Source organism: Echinops telfairi, unplaced genomic scaffold (assembly GCF_000313985.2).
Source record: "Echinops telfairi isolate 266 unplaced genomic scaffold, ASM31398v2 ScPeMD7_23;HRSCAF=83, whole genome shotgun sequence".
Classification (NCBI taxonomy): domain Eukaryota; kingdom Metazoa; phylum Chordata; class Mammalia; order Afrosoricida; family Tenrecidae; genus Echinops; species Echinops telfairi.
The window spans coordinates 22,286,643-22,310,855 of NW_022103920.1; the positions used below are offsets into that span (position 1 = coordinate 22,286,643).

A 24,213-nucleotide genomic window follows, 5' to 3' on the forward strand; every position below is an offset into this window, starting at 1 on the left:
TACTAAACCTATAAATATATGCACATAGTGTGCTGATTCTTTAAGCAGCAGAAGAGCATGGGAACTTGAATCCTCCTTGTAGCAGTGATAGTCCATTTGCCCTTTACTACCCCAAAGTAGACTAAACTATTATTCAAGAAGAAGAAAAATGGATAAGAATAAAAATGTTAAAAGAAACTGTCTCTATGTGGGAAAATCAGTTAATCAGGTTTCATTGAGGTATTTGGAAGACCAATCATTCTTCACAGTTTCCATAAAAAATAAGTTGTACTAAAAAAATTGTAGAGACCAAAGAGGAATCAAACTGCAAATTGTTTCCTTCCCCTGTAAATACTCAAACAAGACCAAACTCACTTTCATGGAGTCGATTCCAACTTACAGTGACCCTACAGGACAGAGTAGAACTGACCCTGGGAATTTCTGAGAGTGTAACTTCAATCATGGGAGTAGAAAGCCTCATCTTTCTCCCGTGGAGCAGTTGGTGGTTTCCAACTGCTGACCTCATGGTTAGAAACTCAACTAGTAACCACAAGGCCACTACAGCTCCCCACCCCACCAACATATCCCATTTAAATACAGTATGGTGTTTCTCACAATCCTCAGTTAATGATTTTCTATGCAAATTTCAACCATATTTCCTAATAAATATATTTTATTTGCCCTCTAAATTTAAAAATGATTTTATTATAAAATATTTTGTATATACACAGGTGTATAAATTCTGAAATATTTAAACAATAATAAAATGAATGTTTTATGTTAGATTCTAGTTGAAGATATAGGACAAGTTCCTTAGTTCTACCCAGGAAACATTTTCTGATTCTATGTCCCTTCTCATAATCACCTACTCCCCTTGCTGAGATAGATGAATTCTCCATCTCTGAGGCTTGCTTTAATCTTTTTTAAAATCATTTTATTAGGGGTTCATACAATTCTTATCACAATCTATACATAAATCAATTGTGTAAAGCACATTTGTACATTCATTGCCCTCATCATTCTCAAAACATTTGCTCTCCACTTAAGCCCTTGACATCAGGTCCTCTTTTTTTTTTCCTCCCTCCCTGCTCCCCCTTCCCTCATGAAACTTTGATAATTTGTAAATTATTATTCTGTCATATCTTGTCCTGTCCGACGGCTCCCTTCACCCACTTTTCTGTTGTCCATCCCTCAGGGAGGATGTCACATGTAGATCTTTGTAATTGGTTCCCCTTTCTGTTTGGGGTAGGAAGGGTCCGTTTTTCATTGTTGGTCCTAGGTGCCACCAGTTGTTTCTGACTCTTAATAACCCCGTGCACAACAAAGCAAAACACTGCTAGTTCCTGCACTATCCTCACAATTTTTGTTATATTTGAGTCCATTGTTATAGACACTGAGTTAGTCCATCACTTTAAGAGTATTCCTCTCTTTTTTTCTTTCTTTTCTTGTTACTCTTATACTTTACCAAGAATGATTTACTTTTCCTGGTACTGGTCCTTCTAGATAATACGTCCAAATAATCTGAGACAAAGTCTTGCCATCTTTGCTTCTAAGAAGAAGCATCAAAGCTTCTAAGGACAAGCAAAGCATCTTGTCTCCTTGACAACAGATTTGTTTATTTTCCGGCAGTACATGATACTTTTAATATTTTTCACCAACACTGTAATTCAAATGCAACAAATTTTTTGTGGCTTTACTTACTCATTGTTCAGCTTTCAGGTGCATGCATATGATTTGACTGAAAATAGGATGGCTTGGGTCAGGTGTACTGTAGCCCTAAAAGTGACATCTTTGCCCTCTAATTCTTTAAGGAGGCATTTTGTAGCAGATAAGCCCACTGCAAGAGTCATATGATCTATTGACTGCTGCTGCTTTGAGCACTGCTGTGCCCAGGTAAAAATAAAATCCATGACAATTTCAAACTCATCTCCGTTTATTATAGTGTTTTTTATTGGTCCAGCTGTAAGGATTTTTGTTTTCTTTATAACAGGGGATATCTCCCCGCCCCCACCCCCCAAATGGGAAAAAGTTCTGCCTGCTGGAACTTTTGTAGTTTGCACTTTTCCCACTAGGTAGCATTGAGGAACTCACTCTGAGTTAGTGAACCCAGTGGCTTTGCCTGGGAAGGTTCTCTTGGTCACAGTGAATTTTTTCATAAAAGCCGTTTCACTCAAACCTCGTTTTTTGTGATGGGTGATTTATGAGAACAGTGTGAGGCTGCGAAATGTTTCCTGTTTTGGAAAAATGCCTCAGTAACTGTAGTGATGTTGAACACAGCTTACAAGGACAGTGCTAGTGTATGAATGGTTTTCTCATTTCAAATACGGTGAAATGTTGATTGATGACAAACCTCTTTTTGGACATCTGTCAACTTCCCAAACATATGCAAAAGTCAGACAAAATTTGTGCACTTGTGCTTGAAGACCAACAACAGACCATTGAAGAGATGAAGAAGTTATCTGGACTCCTTTGGAGCTAGGTTCAGTGAATTTTAATGGGAGGTTTGGGAATGAGAGGGGTCACTGTGGAATTTGTGCGTTGGGTTCTAACTGATCAGGGAAAAGAGCATCAAGTGGAAACATGCCATGCTTAAAAGAATAGCCCCAAAGTGACCCAGACTTTTCCCAAGGTCATTACAGGTGATGAGACATGGTGCTATTCTTATGACCCCGGAAGCAAACATAAATCAAACCAATGGAAGATGTCACCTCATCCCCCAAAAGCTTATCAAATGAAATCAAAGATCAAGACGATGCTCATTTGTTTTTTGATGTGAGGGGGATAGTGCATTTGGAGTTTGTCCCACAGGTCAGAGTGTTAATCAAGCTTTCTATTTAGAGGTTCTGAAAAGATTGTGCAACAGTGTGCAACAAAAATGGCCTGATTTGTGGCAGATGGGACTGGTGTTGCCACCATGACAATGGACCTGCTCCTAGTGTTGTATATAAGATGTTAAACTTATGTACAGCATTTGTGAGCCATCTCAGTGGGGCAATTTATGGCAAAAAACAGCATGTCTCTCTTGCCCCACATACCTGCACCTTACTCACCTGACCTCACTCTGTGAAACTTCTTTTTGTTTCTTTAAATGAAGGGGAACATGTAAGACCAGTGATTTGAAGACATAGAAGAGATGAAGGAAAAAAATGAGTGAGGTGCTGTCAGATATCCAAACAGATGAATTTGAAAAATGTCTCCAAGAATGGAATCACAAATTTAACAAATGTACTTAGTGTAATGGAGAGTACTTTGAAGGTGATGAGCTTGTTTTGTAAAAAATTTTAAATATATAGCCTTGGGGGAAAAATTCCAGTTTTTTTAGGGGACACCTCATATTTTCAACTTTCATAATCCAATCACCATTAATTACCAATGCATCTTGATTGCATGTTTGATCAATTTTGGACTGAAAAAATTGAAAGAAATTTTCAGTTTCTTTATCACTAGCTTTAGTGATTGGTGCATAAATTTGAATAATAGCTGTATTAACTTGATATCCTTGTAGGTTTGTAGATAATATCTTGAAGACAGAAATGTACTTCAAGTTGATTTTTAAAAGTTCTTCTTGTTGATAAATGCCATGTCATTCCTCTTAAATTTGTCATTCCCTGCATAGTAACCATACAATTGTCTGGCTAAAGGACCAATATCAGTCCATTTCAGCTCACGAATGCCTTTTTGTTTGCCATTTCATTTTTTACAGCTTCCAATATTCCTATGTTCATACTTTGTACATTCTATATTCGGATCGGATGTTTGCAGCTATTTCTTTTCACCTTCTTATCTTCAGTCCAGCCCCTTCGGCAGTGAAGGTCCCTAAAAGTTTACCCATTTAGGTCATTAACATTGACTCTACTTGCAGATGCAACTCTTCCCTTGTCATACTCTAAGTGCCTCCCACCCTGAGAGGCTCACCTTCAGGCACTCTATTGGACCATGTTCCATTGATATTCCCAAGATTTCCAGTGCCTAATCCCTCAGAAATGAGTAGTCTATTCTTTGTAGTCTGTTCTTAATCTGGACGCTCCACTAAAACCTGTTCACTTTGGGTGACGCTGGGTGTTTGAAACAATGGTGACATAGCTTTCAGCATCACACTACCTGCAAACCACCCTAATAGAACAAATGGACAGACAGGTGGGAGTGAATCCTCCTCATAGGCCTATGGATAGTATCACAGATCGTATTGTATTTTGAGATAGATATGGAAATGTTTTTTTTTATTCCTTTATATTTTGTTTCTTAAACGATTTTTTTAATGAATTGGGTGATGCTTTATAGAGTAGATGATCAGTTTTGCATTCAACAGTTCATACACATATTACATCTTATTCATTGCAATTTACATCTTTTTCACTGCTATTTCCTACACATAACATCAGTTATCTCTCTTCCTCCCTTTGTTTTCTGTTTCCATCCCTTCTTCTTTCCTAACCCTATTTCTGAACGTTGTCCTTAGGTAAATGTTGTCCTTTTGCTCGCATTCTGAGGTGTATACCATGGGTGTTATTGTTCCCCTTATAGCAAAGTCTCACAAACTCTGAAGGCCCCATCACTACTTGCAAAAGTAGAATGTAGAACACTCTTAGTGGACTGTGTTATGCCATTCATGTTATTACATATTAAAAGTTTATTTTTATTGCTGTTATAAATGCATGTTGACTATTATCATATATGCTTTCTGCATTGCTTTGAAATGTTAATTTCCTATAAATTATTAATATAGTAATTAAGATTAATTGGCTTTATACCATTTAAACAGCATTGCAATTACAGGATTAATCTGATTTGGTGATTGTTCTCTTTTTATCAGCATAATTTGATTTGTTATCCTAGTGTTGTATATAAGATGTTGTACTTATATACACATTTGTGTGATTATTGTATAATTTTCCTTTTCATTATGGTTTGTATAATTCTGATACCATGGTTTGAGCATGTAAAGGCTGTATAAAATACGGATTATTAATTCCATTAATTTTGTCAGAAGTTAAATCTAAAGCTGTATGAACATGCTGCTTTCTTTTTAGAAATATGTGTTTTTTAAACTGTATATTATTTCATAAATTTAATATTTAAAATATATTTTTAGTGGTAATATCTCAGATTTTTTTGATAGAAATGTCTTTATAATCTTTGTAATAAGTATCTGTTGCCATAGAAATCGTTTTCCTAGTACTTTGCGATATGTTTGTTTCCTCTTTTCTTCTATTTCTGCTTTTGAGAAGTCAATTACATGTCGAATTACCAATTTTCTTGCAGGAACCTTTTCTTTTTTGTTGCTTTAAATATTTCTTCATGTGTGTGTCTGTGTTCTAGAGTTTCACTTTGATAGATATTAAGTGTGTATTTCTCCTAAATCTGAATATTGGTTACTGAGAATTCTCCAAATAATTCATTAATATCCAATTGCATCTGTCTAGTTATCTTTATTTTCTCCCAATAGGTCTCTATTAAAAAGTTGTTAAACTTCCTTATTCAATCTACCAGGCATCTTAATATCTCTTATTTTCCGTGTCTGTGTCCTGCTGGGCTGCACTCTGAGTAATCTCATCAAATTTATCTTATAGTTTATTAATTCTTCCCTCAACCATGTCTCTTCTGTTGTATAATCCACCCAATAGTTATAATTTTAATTTCTATACATTATATTGATCTCTAATATTTTCTTAGTAATTTTTAAAGCTGCTCTGGCCTTACTTATGTTTTCAATTCCTTTATGATTTATTAATCATAAATAGATTTCTTTATCTCATATTTTGTGCCTAATAATTCTAGTAGTTGGAAAATATTATCTTGGTGATAGAAATTAATACTGAGAACACATGATAGAATTTTGAAGACCAACAATTTATTCATTGCAAATACCTTTTCAACAACACAATGACTATACATGATGATTTCTCCAGAGAGTAGACACAGAAATCAAATTGACTACATATTTTGGAAGAAATGATAGAGAAGCTCCATATCAGCAGATAAAACCAGGCCAGAGACTGATTATAGAACAGACCACCAATTGCTCATATGTAAGTTCAGGTTGAAACTTGTGGGGGGAGGTCAGATGCTCAGGCATTCCCCCCCCTGAAGGCAATCAGTTGCCAGACTGCTGTCTCATCCCTCCACAGGGGTGGGCCTGCTCCCTGCTGCTGGAGACAATGGCCTACTTCTCTCTGAAGCTTGGGACCATTAGCTTGGTTCCTCTAGGTAGGGTTTGCACCCTACTGATAATGGTTCCTATGGAGACCCAGAGACCACCCCTCATTGCTGTGTAGCCTATAGTGCAGCCCCTTCCTGTGAGGTATGTCTCTACCTGTAATTAGTGGGCTGGCCTGCCCCCAAAAGGTATATAGGTGTGAGCCAGCAAGATAGATCTCTCTCTGACTCTGAGCTCCTTGCTGCTCACTCCCTGGTCACTCCCCTCTCTCTTGTTCCCTTTCCCTCCTTCCCTTCCCCCTCTCTCCACGTGGACCACCAAGCTGGGCTGAGGTGAGCAATGTTGCTATGTATCATGCCTGACTATATTATTGTATTATCTCTCATGCTCTCGATGACTTTAATATAATACTTATATATCTCAACTGTACAATTGTGCATTACTGAACCCAGAAGTAGTATTACTGAACTCGTAGGAGTAGCAGCGGGTGGGGGCTGGTACCCTCACCTCCCTCTGCGTCATTATTTTATTAATTTAATACTACAGAAACTGATGAAAATTTAAGACAAGTTCACAAGAGCCAAAATTAAACCTTGAGTTTATCCCACCTGAATTTGAGAACATCTCAAGAACAGATTTGACACATTGAACATTTGATGTGCTGTGGGGAAACATCAAGAACTCCATATATTAAGAAACCAAAAGGTCCTTAAAATGATAGGAAAGAAAGAAAATATCAGCAAAGATATCAGAAGAAGCTCTGAAACTTTTTCTTAATCACTGAGTAGCTCAGCAAATAGAAGACTTATAGAGTCAAAGAACTGAACAGAAAATTTCAAGGGGCAACTGGAGAAGACAAAGTATTATAATGAAATGTGTGAAAACCTCATGTTAGAAAACCACAAGGAAGAACAAATTCAGTATATCTTAAACTGAAAGAACTCAAGAAAAAATTCAAGCCTCGAGTTGCAATATTGATAGATTCTATGGGTAAAATATTTAATGATGCAGGAAGCATCAAAAGAAGATAGAAAGAACACATAGAGTCACTGTATCAAAAAGAACTATTGACATTCCACCATTTCAGGAGGTAGTATATGAGCAAGACCCAGTGGTACCAAAGGAATTAGTTCAAGCTGAACTGAAGACATTATCCAAAAACAAGGCTCCAAGAATCAATGGTTCAACAAGCTATGGAGAACTGGACACACTTACCCTGTGTCAAGCAAATTGGAAGACAGTTACTCGGCCAACTGACTGGAAAAGATCCATATTTGTACCCAATTTCAAAAAATGTGCACATCATAGAAGAATATCCTTGAGATCACTCACAAGTAAAATTTTGCTGAAAATCATCCAACAATATTTGCAATGGTACCTTGACAAGGAGCTGCAAGAAATTCAGACCGGATCCAGAAGAGGATATGGAACAAGGGATACCAATGCTAATGTCAGATGGATCATGGCAGGAAACACAAAGATGCTTGCTTTTGTTTTATTGCCCTGACAGTGTCATGGGTTATGAGTCATAGCCCATGGCACCATTAGGGCTCCATGACAAATTCAGTTATGGATCAGTCCTCTGTGAATTAGAAGTCTTGAAGGAAACCAAGCTGGATAAAGTCTGGTTGTGAGGCTGAAGGACCCAGAGCTTAACTGCCTCATCCTCCCCTTGTCATGGGTTAGAGTTTCACTCCTAGATTAGGCTCTGCGAGCCCTGCATTCATTCTGGGGTCTGCTCTGCCTGCAGAACCTGGTGAGTCATTGGGGCAGAGGCTTGAAATGAACACCTGGCCCCAGTGAGGTGGAGGCTCCTGGCCCAGTTTGACTTACTTTGGGATGTCATTAAACTCACATGCATTTCTTCCAATCACCCTCTTCCATGCCTCTTTCTTTCCTCCCTTTCCACTCCACAGCAATTTTGAGCTGCAAGGCTCAAAGTTCAGGCTACAGCTGAGTTGAGAACTCCAAATAGGTGCCTACTGGTATGATGCTGCCTGTGTGGCTTCCCAGAGGTCAAGGCTATGGAAGCTCGTCCACCTGTCAACTAGACTGAGTGCACCTGTTAGCAAAAGGGAGTGGAGGGCACAGGACAGTGTGACCCAACTTCCCTGAGCCCACTCAAAGACTGTTCTAAAGAGAAGGCCCTCTCTTAGCCATTGCCATCATGTTCGCCACCTCATTAACATGCAGACATTTTAAACAGCAGTTTCTTTACTATTGCCATAAATTCAAAATAGCAGATAATATGGTGGTCAGTTAGTGAGGAATAGGTATATTTTTAAATAGAGTCCTGTTTGCAGATCCGATGATTAGGATGTCAAAATAATTTTTGGGAAGACACAATTTAGTGTGTAGTAGTGGCATATTTATTGATTTTCATAATAAATTATAGAGTTGATTTCTACATTTCTACTAACATTAACTAGTACCAATTGTATTAAACAATACTGGGTTAAGTATGATTTTTTTTAAACACTGTTGACAAAAGTAGAGTTTTTATGGACTGAGAGGTAGCTTTTTAATAGCTTTCAATTTATTATAATAGTATTTATTGGATACACTAGTATCCTGAGGCTTAACCAGCACCATACTTATTCACTATCCCAAAATTACAAACCATTTGTTGTCAGATCAATTATAACTCATAATGACCCTACAGGGCAAAATTGAACTGTCTTCAAGGACATAGTTCTGACAGGAGCAGACTGCTGCATTGTTCTTTGTGAAGATTGTTCTCCTAACACTATCACCAGTCTTCCACCAGTTTTCTGGTTAGCAGCCAAGCAAGCACTTAATCACTATACCGCCAGGGCTCTTTTAATTAACGACAGTATTTAGAGCCAATGCCATGATGTCTATTTTGACTCAAAGAGATGCTGTAGTATAGAGTAGAACAGCTCGTTAAGGTTTCTGAGGCTATAAATCTTTCTAGAAACAGACTCATCTTTCTCCCTTGGAGAGGCTGGTGGACTCAAACCACTAACTTTGTGGTTAGTTGGACAACTTGTAGCCCACTATGCTACCAAGTTTTCAGTCACTGGCAATGTGTTGATGCTTTCCATAGGGTTTTACAAGGTTAATTCCTCTGCTGAAACCTGTTCACTTTGGGTGACCCTGCTGGTATTTAAAGTACCTGTGACATAGCTTCCAGAATCACAGCAACTGGCCATGACAGCATGACAAACTAACAACACAAGTTGTGGTCCATCTGTTGCACGAGACCTCTTTAGAGTGTTGAAAAGCAAGGATGTTACTTTGAGGACTAAGGTGTGCCTGGCACAAGTTATGGCATTTTCAATCATCTCATATGCATGTGACAGTTGAACAATCAATCAGGAAGACTAGAGAAAACTCAATACATTTGAATTATAATGCTGGTGAAAAATATTCAAAGTAGCATGGACTGCCAAAAGGATGAACTAGTCTGTCTTTGAGAAAGTACAGCCAGAATGTTCCTTAGAGGTAAGGATTGTGAGACTTCATCTCATATACTCTGGACCTGTTGTGGGGCGAGAGCAATTCCTGACATCAGAGTTGGTAAAGTGGCGTGTCAGTGAGGAAGAGGAAGGCCTTTAAGGAGATGGGTTGATACTGTGGCTTCAACAATGGGGTCAAACATAGGAATAATTGTGAAGATCGCGCAGGACTGGACAGTGTCTTGCTCTGTTCTCCAGAGGGTCACTAAGAATCAAAACCAACCCAAGGACACCTCACAACAACAGCAAAATGCCACCAGGGCTCCTTACAGCAGATTCCAAATGTATTTCAAGACGCTTTACAGATCATTTCAATGTTATTGTTTTCTAGGTGATGACTAATAATATTTACTAAATCTTCATGAAGAACACATATATGGATGAGGTGAAGGGGCCCTACTATATATATCACATAGAAGATATATCATATAGTCTATAAAAGATATATACCCATATATATTATTTACTTATATGCTATTTTCATTCTATAGTTTCTCTACAGAAAACTGTTAGCTTACAGAAATCAATTAAAGTCACATGCCAGTTTAATTCAAAATAGATAGCATAATCACCTAACTAAGCACCTATAACCTCAGTATGCCAAGGGTAAACAAAGGAACCACCTCAGTCCATACGCATACACTGTGGACCCCACCTGCCCCCGGGAAGCCCTTTTTATCTGGATCACCCTCCACCATTCATGCCATGAACACTCCGGGGTAAATCTTTGCATTAATTATTAGTAAACATTCATTGGTTTCTGGTTCTCTTAGGTGAAATGATAAATATTGCATTGTCTATAAAATAAGGCAAATGGAATAGGTCCCTTTTCCTCCACCACATCCTGAATTTCTATTAGAACAACAATACAATAGACCCTGTAGGTCATATAGCTACAATTATAAAATATTAAAAAATAAATAGACTTAAATTTATTTTGGAATCTGGGTAGCAAAAGGACAAGCACAGAATGACTCAGTTATCTTACAAAAGCTGCATCCCAAATTAGCTGTTTGGGAAGCCAATAAACAATCCAATTTACATAGCAGAAGCTCTGAACAGTTTTAAAATAATGAAATGTGGGATGCAGAAAACATTGTTGAAGTCGGAGCTCCACTCCTGGATATCTTCCCCCACTCCACAGGGACTCAGCGGCTCTTTCTCCACCCAGAAGCATGTTCTGCCCAGAGGGTAAAGCATAGAGGAGGGAGAAGCAGTGCACATCAGGGTTCGAGAAGTTGTCCCCATGAAAACAGGAGGGAGTGTTGCATGAAAGTGAACATGCTGACTGCGGAGACCCCAGCCTTCTGCCTTCATTAGTGTGAAAGCCAGGCCAATATCCTCCAGCACTAACCAGGCAGGGAACAGCTGGTTCTTCCTGGGGCATGCAATCATTACAAAAAAAGGATGAAAAAATATTAACCTCAAAGACGCAACCAAGATCACTGCTATCATGTGGATCATGACTCACACCCTATAAGACAGAGTAGAGTCAACTGCATTTCTGAAACTATAAAATCTTTACAGGAACCAAAGCTTCATATTTCTCCCTCAGAAAAGCTAGAAGATTTGAATCGCGGACTTTGAAATTAGCAACCCGACCTATAACCCACAATGCTCCCGGAGCTCCCTGTTTGGACACAAGAGTTTTCTAAAGGTGACCAAATTGGGTTGTATTACAGTGAAGTGCACAGTCAGCACCAAATCGCAGTGCACATGCGCTCTGCATCTAACCGCCTGATGTGTGAGTAGAGGATCAAAAGTTACTGGACCCTTGAGGAAAACCCTGAGCATCACAGAGAGGGGGCGCAAAAGACCAAAGCAACTCAGAGAAAACAGAAACTGCAAGTTGTCAAAAACATAAGAAGGAAACTATTACTGACATATGTCAAGATGTAGGCAATGAAAATGAAATGTAAATAAAATAGAAGACAGCAAAGGAATAAAATAAAGAATTAGAAGACAAATAATATGAAATACAAATATGGAATATGAGTGAACTTCTTAAGATTCATGGGAAAATTCCATTTTGTTTTAATTCCACTTTTCTACAAACTTACGGAAGCCTCCTTATATAAACATGAAACAATGTAAAAAATATAAGTGGAAATTTGACTTGACAAAATAAGATGGAAAATATAAGAAACTTATGGGAGTTTCAGGAAGAGAATAAATAGGACACAATTTTTAAAAAAAAACCTTAAAAAAATTCCTAGATGGAAGAATATAGTTTTCATAATAAAAAGGCCTACTGAGCATCAACATCACAGATATATACAGACCCGAGGGACCACTCTTTCTGTGAGGTTCCAAAATATTGAGGAAGGAAAGACGATTTTAAAAGCTTCCCAATAGGCGAAGACTGATGATTTCTAAAATAGGATGAAAAAGACAAATGGCTGCAGACTTCTAGACAGCAACACTACCAACGCACAGACAATGGAAAATGTCTTTAAGCTTTAAGTCTCAAGAACATGGATTTCCCATCTATAAATCAATAGCCAGGCAAATGAATGAACGAGATTCCTCAAAGACTAGACAGCTCCTTGCAGATGCAGGGAACAAATGACTAGACTTGGGACAGGCAGGAAGGCCCTGAAGAAATGTCACCCAGACAATGGAATTGTTCAAATATACAGTGTGGGTTCAGTATTCTTTTATTTGATCTGAGAGATTGGAAGAGCCAGGGAATATTTGAGACTGATTTATTGTAAGATACTTAGCAAACTAAGTAAATGAGGATCAGGTGAGCTGGTCATGAAATCCAGTGGGGGATAAGAGTAAGAAGAGAAAACGTAGTTACAGAGTGCTATATTGTTCAGCTGTGAATCAAGCTCTAAAGCGAACTGCTCCTGAAATAATCGGAGAATGATAGAGCGATAGGAAGTGTGCCTTGTTTGGTGGAGGAAGCTCTGAAAGAAAGCTGTATCACTTAACAGTAGAAATTTAGAGATACTGCTGACAAATGAGAAGGTAAGGGATAGTCTCAGTCATCGGATACTGTAATAATATTATTATTAATATGTATGCAAATAAATATCTGAAGTAGCTAGATTTTTTTCAGTGAGAGTTGCATAGCTATTTATGTATAAATAGAAACCCTGAAGTTTTGATACCACACCAACCCCAATGGACCCTCTTGTACACACATTCCTTTGGGGACTACCTGCTTAGCACCCAAAATGAGAAATTTACTTGCCCCTGAAATCTGACATCACTGCCGCGAGGTGGCAGTAGTGAGTTATATCTGGGCTTACAGGATTTTGGTTCTGGAATGTCAGCAGGGTGATTCTGTCAAAAGTTTCTGCATTTGGCAATGGCCTCGTCAGAATGTTTTCATTTATTTGGATAATGTGGAAATGGAATCATACACATGAAGTCTTAGACTAAGTTGGAATAATTCATGTCTGACAGACTTAGGATTCCATACCAAGCCCATTCTTTTGGATTTGGGTTAAGGCAATAGGAAATGCAATGATATGTCATCTCAGACATAGTTTTAAAAATCCCTTAAGTAACCTATCTGCTGACAGGCAAGCTAGTACTGGGAAAACCCACTGAGAGGGAACTCAGATAAAGTTATATTGTGTTTGAGATTCATTTTCCTCTTATGAATAACCTGACTTTGAACCAAATGACCTGTAATTATCACTCTGCTGTCACAGTCTATAACTCTTTTATATTGCCTTGTCATTAACATTGAGTCTTTAAAATAGATCAAAAAGGAAGCACAAACACCCATGTGGGGGTTTCAGAAAGTGGGTGGAGACATGGCAATAAAAGGTAACAGAACATTCCCAGGGACTTTTTTCAAAAGTTCCTCTGATAGTCTCATGATAGCCATGTGTTAGTATGTTGAAAGATTTCATTTCTGCCCTACTTCTAGAACTATATGTGCATGCTTTTATTTGAAAATCACATACTTCTGGATGGTTCATTTCCTGTCTCTCCATGGAACAGCATTTTCTCATGCCATAGCATATACATCACCGTGACCTTTGTGTATGTACCACCTGGAATTTTCTCTGGATCCTGATTCCCTAAGACTTCCAGTTTAGACCCTTTGCTCTTCCTCCATTTGTTTTCTTGGGAACTATTTTTGTCTCCCAAACTCTTAGAAGACAGCACACACACGCAGAATGCACACAAGACATTTTTCTTCTCTTTATGAAGAAGTGTAGTCGTGATACGTGCTAAAGCATGTGCTTTTGTTCTTATTTTCTGCCCAAACGATTTAAGTTCCTCCCGTGCTTTGGGTCAAGCTTCTTCACCTCAGGTTATCATTGCTCTCTGGGCAGAAGTCTAAACTACTGGAACTCCCCTGGTCTCTTGTAGCAGCAGTTCTTCCCCGGCTTTCTGAAGACAGCTTTCGCTGTATGCTTTTGCTCTGTGTCTGCTAGGACGGTCCCTCTGGTCCTCAATATTTATCCTTCATGTCAGACTCATCCCTTCCACAAGTTCAACCCAGCAGTCCATGCTTCAGTGCATTGTCGGATATAAAATACTCAACAGATAAGGTTTGCAAAAGGATGTCATGTTTGAGCTGTTTCGAAGGATGAGTAGCAGATAGACAGGTAAAGGGAGGAACCGAGTTCTTGGCAGAGAAAGCTGCATGAGCAGACTCTGGCTGTGGAGGCGAGTAGAGCAGCGTGCCACTTGTGAGACTGCTTCAGGAGCTGACATGATAGAAGTAGACCAGGGTGATGACGTCATGAAAATTCCTGGGTATTGCACGAAAGAACCTGAAATTGATAAGATTCCTACAAAAATAACAACAGAAATTACTTGGTAGGCTTCGTCTTTACGAGCTGGATTCTCAAATAGTGCATCGCCCATCTCGCCTCCAGCACACCTTCGCTTACATAATCAGATGCATTCATGTTACCACCCACTGTAGGATATAAACTTACTCTGAATTTTGGAACTTATTTTATTTTAGTTGTTATTGGTATTATACACAGCAGAAACACGTCACTTTACCGTGCCATTTCCTCATGTACAATTGATTACATTCTCTGAGTTGCATAACCGGCTCATCCTTTTTCTCTGAGTTGTTGCCTTAACATTAACTCACTGCCCCCTCTAAGGTATCTGTGGTAGTTACATAGTCTGGTGTCAATTTCAGGTGCAGGGGTGAAGGCTAGCCTGTCAATCAGGTCATAGCCAATAAGGCCTTTGTGTGGGCATGGCATTCTCCTGAGGGTTGTGGGAACTCCTGGATTTCCTCCTTGGAGCCAGGAGACACACTCTCTCTGCGGCTCACTCCCTGCAAGACATCCCTGTGGAGAAGACATGTGGAGAGGGGCCAATGGAGCCAGACCTCTGTACCTGGAGAAGTCACGTGGAGACCCCTGTCACTGTCAGCGCTGAGATGCTTGCAGCACCCTGGATCCACAAGACTTCCCACCCATTGGCCTGTGAACTTCCTGCATTTGGCGTCATTGTATGTGTTTCGTGAGTCTGAAAAAGACTTTATAGATTGGTATTGGACATATGGGCTAATATGGGACTTATGGACTTGATCAGGACTGGGCTGGGATGTTTCTCAATATTTAATTGCTCTTGTATATAAAGCTCCTTCTTATACACATATGAACATTCATGAATGTGTTTCTCTGGTCTTCCCAGACTAACACGGTACTTACCTAATCATTGGAGTTGACGTTCCCATTTTGATCCTGGACAGACAGATTTTCAACAGCTCAGTGCTCAAACAGACATTCTTTACGACTTAAGTTAAACTATGGTTTGGTTTCGAGGCGACTTTAGGGGGTGTTTTTGTTTAAGGTTTAAAATTACCTCGGGGCAGTAGTTCATGCAGCTTCCATTGCTCCAGGAAGTCTGGATTCTGAGAGAATTTGAAATTCAATTCTACACTTCTCCCTTTGGATCAGAATTCTTCTGTAGGATCTTTTATTAAAGCATTAATTTTAATGCTTCCATGAATCATGTGTGATAATTTCATAAACATGAATCTATGTGCAGTAAGATTAGTATACATTTTAAAGTTCCTAAAGACATAGAGAAAAATGATCTGCAGAACCTATGATAGTTAAATCATGGTAAATGTGTTACAATTTATATATATATATATTTGTTTATATCTGAAAATGCATTCCAATCATTGCTTACATTCATATGCATGGATGTTTTTGCAGGTATATTTTTTATGAAACTTCTTTTTCATTTGTATGTTAAAAAATTTGAGTGTATCCATGAGAAACTATATATCTCATAATTGTCAGTTTCCACTTGTATCATTCATGTCATCATGTCCAACCTATATATTCTGACTTGTACTTAAAAGTATTTTCCGTAAACTTTACAAAGTATATTTCATGAACTAAACCCATTTGAAAGAGCTTTTTAAGTATGTTTCAAAATAATTTTATTTATATACCATTTTGTGACGTTATTAACAGAAATGAATGATGCATATGCAAAATAAAATTATTTCTATGTAGAAAACATAAGGCAAAGGAGACATTTGTAAATGATTCTGTGTGAAGAGTAGATACTTCTTTGGGCTGGCCTTTAGAAAGTAAAAGATAAAGTCCCATCCATGTAGCTGATCTCTACCATGCTAAATGCCATTCCTAGAGCCATGATTGTGTTTAGTAAGTAATAATCTATTTCTTGTCATCCTTTTTCAAAAAGATCTCTTGGTGCCAATGTCACAAACGATTTGCTTATGGGTATGGAACAGAACCTCTGTTTGGTTTGTTCATTTCTAAATGAAATGCATTTTTAATAAAAGACTTCCAGTGTGCAGAATATGTCTAGAAGAGAGAAGAATTGATACAAGACCTGTAAGACGACTATTACCGTAACCCAGAGATACAGGCGACATGCTCGAATGTCTGCAGTGGTGATGGAGACATCTGAAGAGCACTCGGTCGTAATTAATTAAGGAAAGTTGACAGGATTTGGGGAAGGAGGAAAAGGCCAATTTCAAAGGAAACAAGCGTCACGTAATAGTAGCTAGAAATATAAGCTCTTCAGTAAGATTTCATGGTTTGAAAGTTCAAAGCTGCTCCATGATCTTGGGGAATTCACAAACCACTCAGGGCGTTCTGTTTTCATCTAGCAAATGAAGGTAATACTTGTGCTTCAAGAATCGAGTGACTTTAACTTTTCAATATGATTTTAATTTAGAAGAAGTTTACTATATACTAACCTCTGTAAATGTTTGTTCTTGTGGCAAAGGTGAATGAATTCGTATATAAAGATGATCCTCAAGAAGTTGGGAAAAGGAAATATGAATTTGGTTTGCAACATTTTGAGTTGAAGTTTTATTTAAGATTTATTCAATTTGTGTCAAACAGGCCATTGGATATATGGATCCAGAAAGAGATCTGGCCTGGAGATTATCGGATATATCATTGAACATTAAATCAATTGAATATATGTGAGATTTTCTAAAGTGAAATGATGGAAAGATGCGTGCTCTTAAGGCTTGCTATGACCGGAATGGAACTGTTCTAATTGTCCAATTTCTTATGTCACAGACCTCAATTACAACAACCAAATATAGAACAAGGAAAAACCACATGATGTGCAAACTTATGTGCTTGTGCATTGCGTATTCTTCTACTATCGGTGGTCTGACCACGATCACTGGCACCTCCACCAACTTGATCTTCGCCGAGCATTTCAATACGTAAGTAAAGTTTTGGGTTGTTGATTTAGCAACCATATAGCACACCACTTACAGTGATTACTTTTATCTGCTACAGAGAATCCAAGGATAGAGAGGCCATGTTGATTTAACACTTCTCGGCTTCCTGTTAGGACATCTACAGGTCAAGGGACTTTCTCTTCTAAGAAATATAGGACATAGTAACGTATGAGCCAGTTTAGAGAGGTAATTGATGACAAGCCACTAACGCAAACAGGAAAGATATTGTTCAGTGCAACTAATATTATAAATGGTGGTTAGCTAAAGTGAAATGGATAATTAACATGGGGCCCAATATGTAATATTTTTGGGGTGGCATTTGAATTTTGAAGAATGATGAACCTAGATAAAGATTACAGAAGGTTTGGAGATGAAATTCAAAACGACTCAATTTTTCAATTTGTGAAACAGTCACAGTTCGTAGAGTGCGAAAATTAAACGGAGTAATTATGTTAAAGTGGTTGACATGCCGTAGGAACTACTGAAGCAATAGTTTGATAGTGTGCACTTTTACAAATTTAGAGTCAAAGTCTAGTTTCAAGTTCTAATCCGCCTACCGCCATAGAATCAATTCCTGCTGATAGCAATCCTATAGGACAGAGTAAAACCAGTCTCAGGTAGCACTATAAATCTTGATGGGAGGACGTAGGCTTCTCCCCTCCTCTGGAGTGTGACGTGCTATTAGGACAGACAAGTGTCAGACTTCCAAGAAGACAGACATGGTGAGGAAGGACTGGAAGAGCACATGTCTTTTTCACACAGCATTCATAAAACAGAAAGAAGAAAGCTACATTTAGGAAGCAGATTCAGAGTCTGTGAACTTTATGAAATGATTTGCAAAATTCTGTGCATGGATAGCTTCTTTAAGAACTCCAAGACTCATAGAACACTTGTTTCTGTTCCAGAGAAAATGGGAACTTGTGTTTGCAGTGGAACACTGATATATGAGTTTGAGAACAGTACTGCCCATGCTCCCATGTGCTCATTATTTCTGTGAATATCTATCTATCTATCTATATCTATATATGTAGATATATAGATATATGTATGTGTGTGTGTGTGTGTGTGTGTGTGTATACCTGCCCCTTTTTACACCCAACAACCCACTTAGAAACTCCGGGAAACATCTAGTCTATAAATTAGGAATTTCTGAAATCCCTTAACTCAAGACAAGAAATGCATTTTGATCCTTTCTGAAACTTAGTCTTCTATTTTTTCCCCATGAATTCTCCAGGGCACAAGAGTTCATATCTTAGCCCTTTTCTGTAAATCTCTGTTTCTGACATTTATATAGAATGCTTATTATTTTATCTTTGTTGGATTTTGAGCACTATTGTTTTCCACCAACTCCATGTAATCTCTGGTTGCAGTTTGAGTAATCCCTATTGGTCTTTTTCTTTCCTGCACAAGCCTTAATCCACACGTAATGCCAGGTCGGGAGCATTGCAGCACTTTGAGAAAAATGGTTTGGTAACCATTTTCTCTAATTATCTAATCATCTATTTTCTACTGAAAGGGGAAGGCCCCTTTAATTCAGGAAATGCTTAAAATGTATTTTGAAATTTATTGATGCATTTTTCTTTTACATTTTGTTTTACAAAATGTTTCTTTGACATTAGAAATATATGCAAACTGGAAACCCATTCAAAGAAGATTCGCCTTTTAGTGGAAAACTTTTAGTGGAATAGAAGGGGGAAAAATCTCACGTAAAAATGTATTTGATATTGCTAAATAACCTAGATTTTTAATAAGTGTTTCTTTAGATGTCCACTGTGTAAATCTATTAACCTCGATATTTAGTATTTCCTTAGATTTTTATCTTAAAAAATACATCTTGAGACAATAATGGAGCCGAACACATTCCATTTCATTTGAAAGGGTTTCATTCAGTTGCTTAAAATTACATAGATAAACAGAGACTAATTCATTGATTGATTTATATTTTTGTCCAGATGGTTGGAGTTCTAACATAATCGCCCTTTATTCCCAAATCTGCTACAAGAATGCCACTTTTTCTTTTGACATTGCTATTTTATTTTTGAGTGACAACAATGATCAATTTGCAGGTTGTCCTTTTAGGGTCTCTCCCAGCTCCAAAGGAGGTATGAAACCCGCAAATCAATATCCTTCTACCACTGGGGCATGGTGAAAGATGCCAGATTGCAACTGCAAATGAACTACAGAAAAGAAAACTCTGAGATTATACATATGTATGTATCTACATATACATTGATCATATGCGTATACATACTTGTATATATTCTTTTGTTCTCCTTTTTACCCAAGGATAATTCAAACAGTCTCTGTATCCAGTGGAAATATGAGGAGATCTTCATTTATACATTTAGTTGATCAACAAACACCCGTTGAGAGCTGACATGTTTCAAGCTATTGTTTTGAATTCTATTTGAATATGTGAAAAATAAGATCTGTTAGGAATTAGATTCCATCCAGTTTTCTAAATAAAACATAAATATATTAAAACAATGAAAAACTCACAGATTCTTGGGTTATTTACTCTCAGATTGAATATATTGATGAAAGGATGCAACCTGACACATACCCATCAGGTTTTGGAATGACAGAATCCCTTGTTCTGCATGAGTGACTGCAGTAAGTCTATGTACAGAAACCATATGAGTACAATGAATTCCCATTGTCTGCCATGTTATGAGTAACGTATTCAGATCCACACATTCAAATGTCTTTGCACAGTCAATGAAACAGCAGTAGAAATCCTTCTAGTATTCTCTGCTTCCAACCAAGATCATCTGATATCACTAATAATATCCCTTGTTCAAGTTCTCTTAAGAATCCAGCTTGAATTTCTGGCAAGCCCCTGTTGATGTACTGCTGAAACAATATTTTCAATTATGGAGGGGCTTAAAAAAGTTCATCGATATTTCCCATTATCTATCATTTCTATTTTCCCAGGATTAAAAAAAAATATATCCCTCATATCTTCAGCAAAATTTGTATGGAATTTTAATCACATTTGTTCAAAAATTTCTATATTCTAATGCATTACCTTTCTTTAGTGTGGGCATGTATTTGGATCTCTTCCAACTGGTTGTCCAGGTCCTCGTCTTCCAAATTTCTTGGCAGACACAAGCAAGCGCCTGAAGGGCGGCATCCCTTTGTTGAAATCAGTCAAGTAACGGTCTATCGATTCGTGGCGCCTTCCTTCACACAGTACCTTCAGTTCACTTTAGACGACTATTGGGTCTTGATCTTAGACTATCTCCTGAAATATGTGAACATCAACCAATTCTTTTGGGTACAGTGAGTCTGTGTATTCCTTCTATCTTCTTTTGATGCTTCCTGTTTCATATTGGACAGAATATTTTGTTCAACATAGAATCTTTCAATTTCGCAATTCAAGGCTTGAATATTTTCTTCCATTTTTTTTAGCTTCAAAACTGCTGAGCACATTCTTCCCTTCTGGTTTTCTAAGTCCGAGTCATAGGGCATTGTATTGTAAGACTTTGTCTCCTTGAGTCACGCTAGGAGCTTTTCTGGTCAGCTCTGTGACTTCATCCTTTCTCCCTTCCAAGTGAGCTGCTTTATGTTCAAGAGCAAGCTTCAGTGTCTTCTGACATCCATATTGGCCTTTTCTTTCTTTTCAATGATCTTTTGCTGTCTTCATGTGTTATTCTTGATAATCATCCCACAACTCATTAGGTTTTCTGCCATTAAGTTTAGGTGTGTGTAATATGTTCTTAAACCAGCAGTTACTCACTAACCTTAACGCTGATCATGAAGACAGGTACGCAGAGCCCCATAATTCTTTCCACTGCAGCCTCAATACCTCACTGGGGTGTGACCATTTGTTAGGGCTCTATTTTGAAAAAGTTCTGTGAAGAAAATTTGCTGGAGTAACAAAAACGACATGGGTATCCACACCCATTGTTGTATTTTCATTTTATAAAACATGAACATGTTCACCTAATTGATTGTCTTTAAAACAATTGCAAAGTTGGGTATGTGGCTAGTCAGATTGAACCTGTCCCTTGCTGTTAATCTCATAAACTGATGTATCATTTACAACATTAAATTTCAGAATAAGACACTGGGTGAATGTGTGGATTGTGATAAGAGATGTAAGAGCCCCCAATACAAGTATTTAATTTTTAAAAATCCATAAATACAAAGGGAGATAATTCGAGCCCAGAACAGGACTTATTGCATAACCAGTCTCAAATAGGCAAGAAATTCACTGATGCAGAAAATGCAATTTAAGACATGTTGAGGTTTTGTAAAATTAAATCATAACCCCCAAATGATTATTTGTATTGCTAAATATTAAATTGTTTTGTTCAAAAACTGTAATCAAGTGTAAATTCGCATTAAACACCCACATGAGGTCTTTCAACAAATTAAGAAAAAATAATAAGTTTCTAGCATCATAGGCCTTGAAGAGTTAATTATTCGAGGAACATTAATTTTACACACAAGGAGACTTCTAGGATATAGTTGCTTTTCTATTAAAATAGACTTCAAATTTTAATACACTAAATTCTACTTATAATAAAATTCAAATAATGAAATGAAATTTAGAGGAAAAACTCAAGATTACGTAACCTGGCTTAAATGGTGTTTTCTTATTCATAATGTGTTAATAATGGCTGTTTCCTCAACAGTAACAATTTGGTTATGAAAGTATAATTTTATTTGTTTGCTTTTCTAAAATAAACTTGCTAACCTGGAAATTAAAAAAAAAAAGATTCAGAATAAGAATTTAAAAACTGAGCCAACCATCTAACTCAGACATATAAAGTCCGAAATATTTCTTATAGTCTTAATCTTAGAATCTGATATTTGTAACACCTAAATTCTGAAAATTCCCCTCTGTACTCCTATAATTTTCCCTTAGCCTTGAATGGTCCTCTGAGCAGGCTATTCTGGAAATATATGTTTTGTTCCATCACTTCTGCATGCAATCTTCAATTCATTAGGATATATTTTTGTCTCCTCTACTTGGTAAATCTTGCTTGACCAATGTTCTATTATCTGCCCATCTGATATGGTCTTAATGATATTATTAATAAACATTACTTTTGAATTCAATTTCTTTTCATTGTTAAAGTTCCACCCCACTCTTAGCCATTTTCTTTTCTTCTGTAAGCTCTGTACTATTTGAAACTCATTCAGTCACTCCTTAACTGCTGTTTCCTTTTCCTTCTATAACTCTATGCTCACATTTCTACAGATGTGACTTATTCACACACATGCATGCCCAGCTAGCACTCCTGAATGAGTGGGAGCTTGAAAACGGAATCTTTTGTCATGATTTTTTAGCCAATAAGGAGCTTAGGTAGTGATCAATAAGCATTGATTTAGTTCAACTATATCAAGACATAAATGAAGTGCTAATTATTCCAGTGAATTATTTAGATAATTAAATACTTTGCTATAAAAATAGCTATTAAAAGACATATTATTAGAGGCCACCATCACTTTCATAATAGAATATTCTTGATGTATCACTATCAGCTGACAAATACCACAGCTATTGTTTAAGCACAAAAAAATGAAATCTCTTGGACTAAGAAATAAAACGATCACAAGTAAAATCTATTAGCTTGTTAATTATTAAAGTATGCTATTCCATTTATGGGTGTCACTTGTAAATATGAGGGTGTTCAAAGCAGTCTGGGAAGGAAGTTATATGATCAATGATTAGCGCTGTCGCTGCTACTAATTATGTGGTCAATAATAACTATACAGGCACAAACCATAGAATGGTAAGAGAGCTGTGTTTAGAGGTACACAGCTCCCGGCTCTTTCTTCTCAGCTAATAATAGTAGGAGGATGTAAGCCAGTTACCTAACAATAATCTGCTTCAAGGGATACCAAGTTGTTTTCCTTGCACTCATCTATGCAAATATACATCTTAGAAATCATCTCTCTGATAAATACTATAGAAGAAATATATACAGGAAAGAGTTTAGACTCAGTGTCTGTTCAGATTTCAAGCCTGAAATTGATAAACTTAGCTTCTATGAGCAGCAGTTTTCTCATCTGTAAAATGAGGACGGTGCTAAAATGTATCAGATTACTGAGAAGATTCAATGGCTTAAGACACAAGAGGCGCTTTGCAGAGGAGCCAGGATTTAGTAAGTTGTTTTTAAAAATGCAATGTTTGTGGCTGCTGCTTCTACTTCTGCCGTGACTTGGAAACCCACACCTGGCTCCTCTGTTGTTCAGTGCTGTCAAATAGGCTGTGTCTTCCATTGATACAGCAGACAATAGAACAAAATGATGCTTTGTCTGTTCCGTTCCCACAGTTATTTCTATGTTTGAGCCTGTTGGTTGCACCCCTGTTTTAATCCCTCTCTCTGAGGGTCTTCCTCATTTTTACTGGCCCTCTAGTATGCCAAGCATGATGTCGTTCTTCACGTTCTGGTTCCTCCTGATAGGAATATTCTAGCTATACTTCATCCACGCCAGATGTGCTCATTCTTCTGACAATTCATAGTATATTTTGTAATCTTTGAAAATAGTTACTAATTTTAATGGATAGCCCTGGAATTCAAGAAAAGCTTGAAACTACATAAACACAAAATTGGAATGTGACTTTTACTCAAAAATAATTTTAAAAGGTCAAAATTTAGTGTGGGGACTAGCTTTTACAACTCTAGTAGCCAAAATCTGTTATAAGACTGTACATTTTTGTGACTGTATAATTCTTTTGAATGCATATTTGTATATGTCATTCATATTTCAGTTACTCATTGTACTATAATTGGATGAAAGAACTGAGATAATGACATTGTCTTCCTAAGTGATACAACAGAGGCGCACGCATGCATATACTTTGTCAAATCATGACCATGTTGTAGTGGAATCATTTTATATTGCTCTAAAATATTTGAAAAATCAACTTTGTACTGGAGTTTGTACTGGATATTCTGCAATGC

General features: G+C 37.4%; 1 protein-coding gene across 1 annotated transcript in view; it reads left to right on the forward strand.

Moving 5' to 3' along the window:
• The window catches only part of SLC13A1 (solute carrier family 13 member 1), a 101,348-nt gene that overhangs the window by 47,157 nt on the left and 29,978 nt on the right, over nucleotides 1–24,213 (forward strand). The window contains exon 7 of the mRNA XM_004707863.2: nucleotides 17,124–17,275. Within this exon, the coding sequence (XP_004707920.1) occupies nucleotides 17,124–17,275 (152 nt within the window). The remainder of the gene's footprint in view (nucleotides 1–17,123; nucleotides 17,276–24,213) is intronic.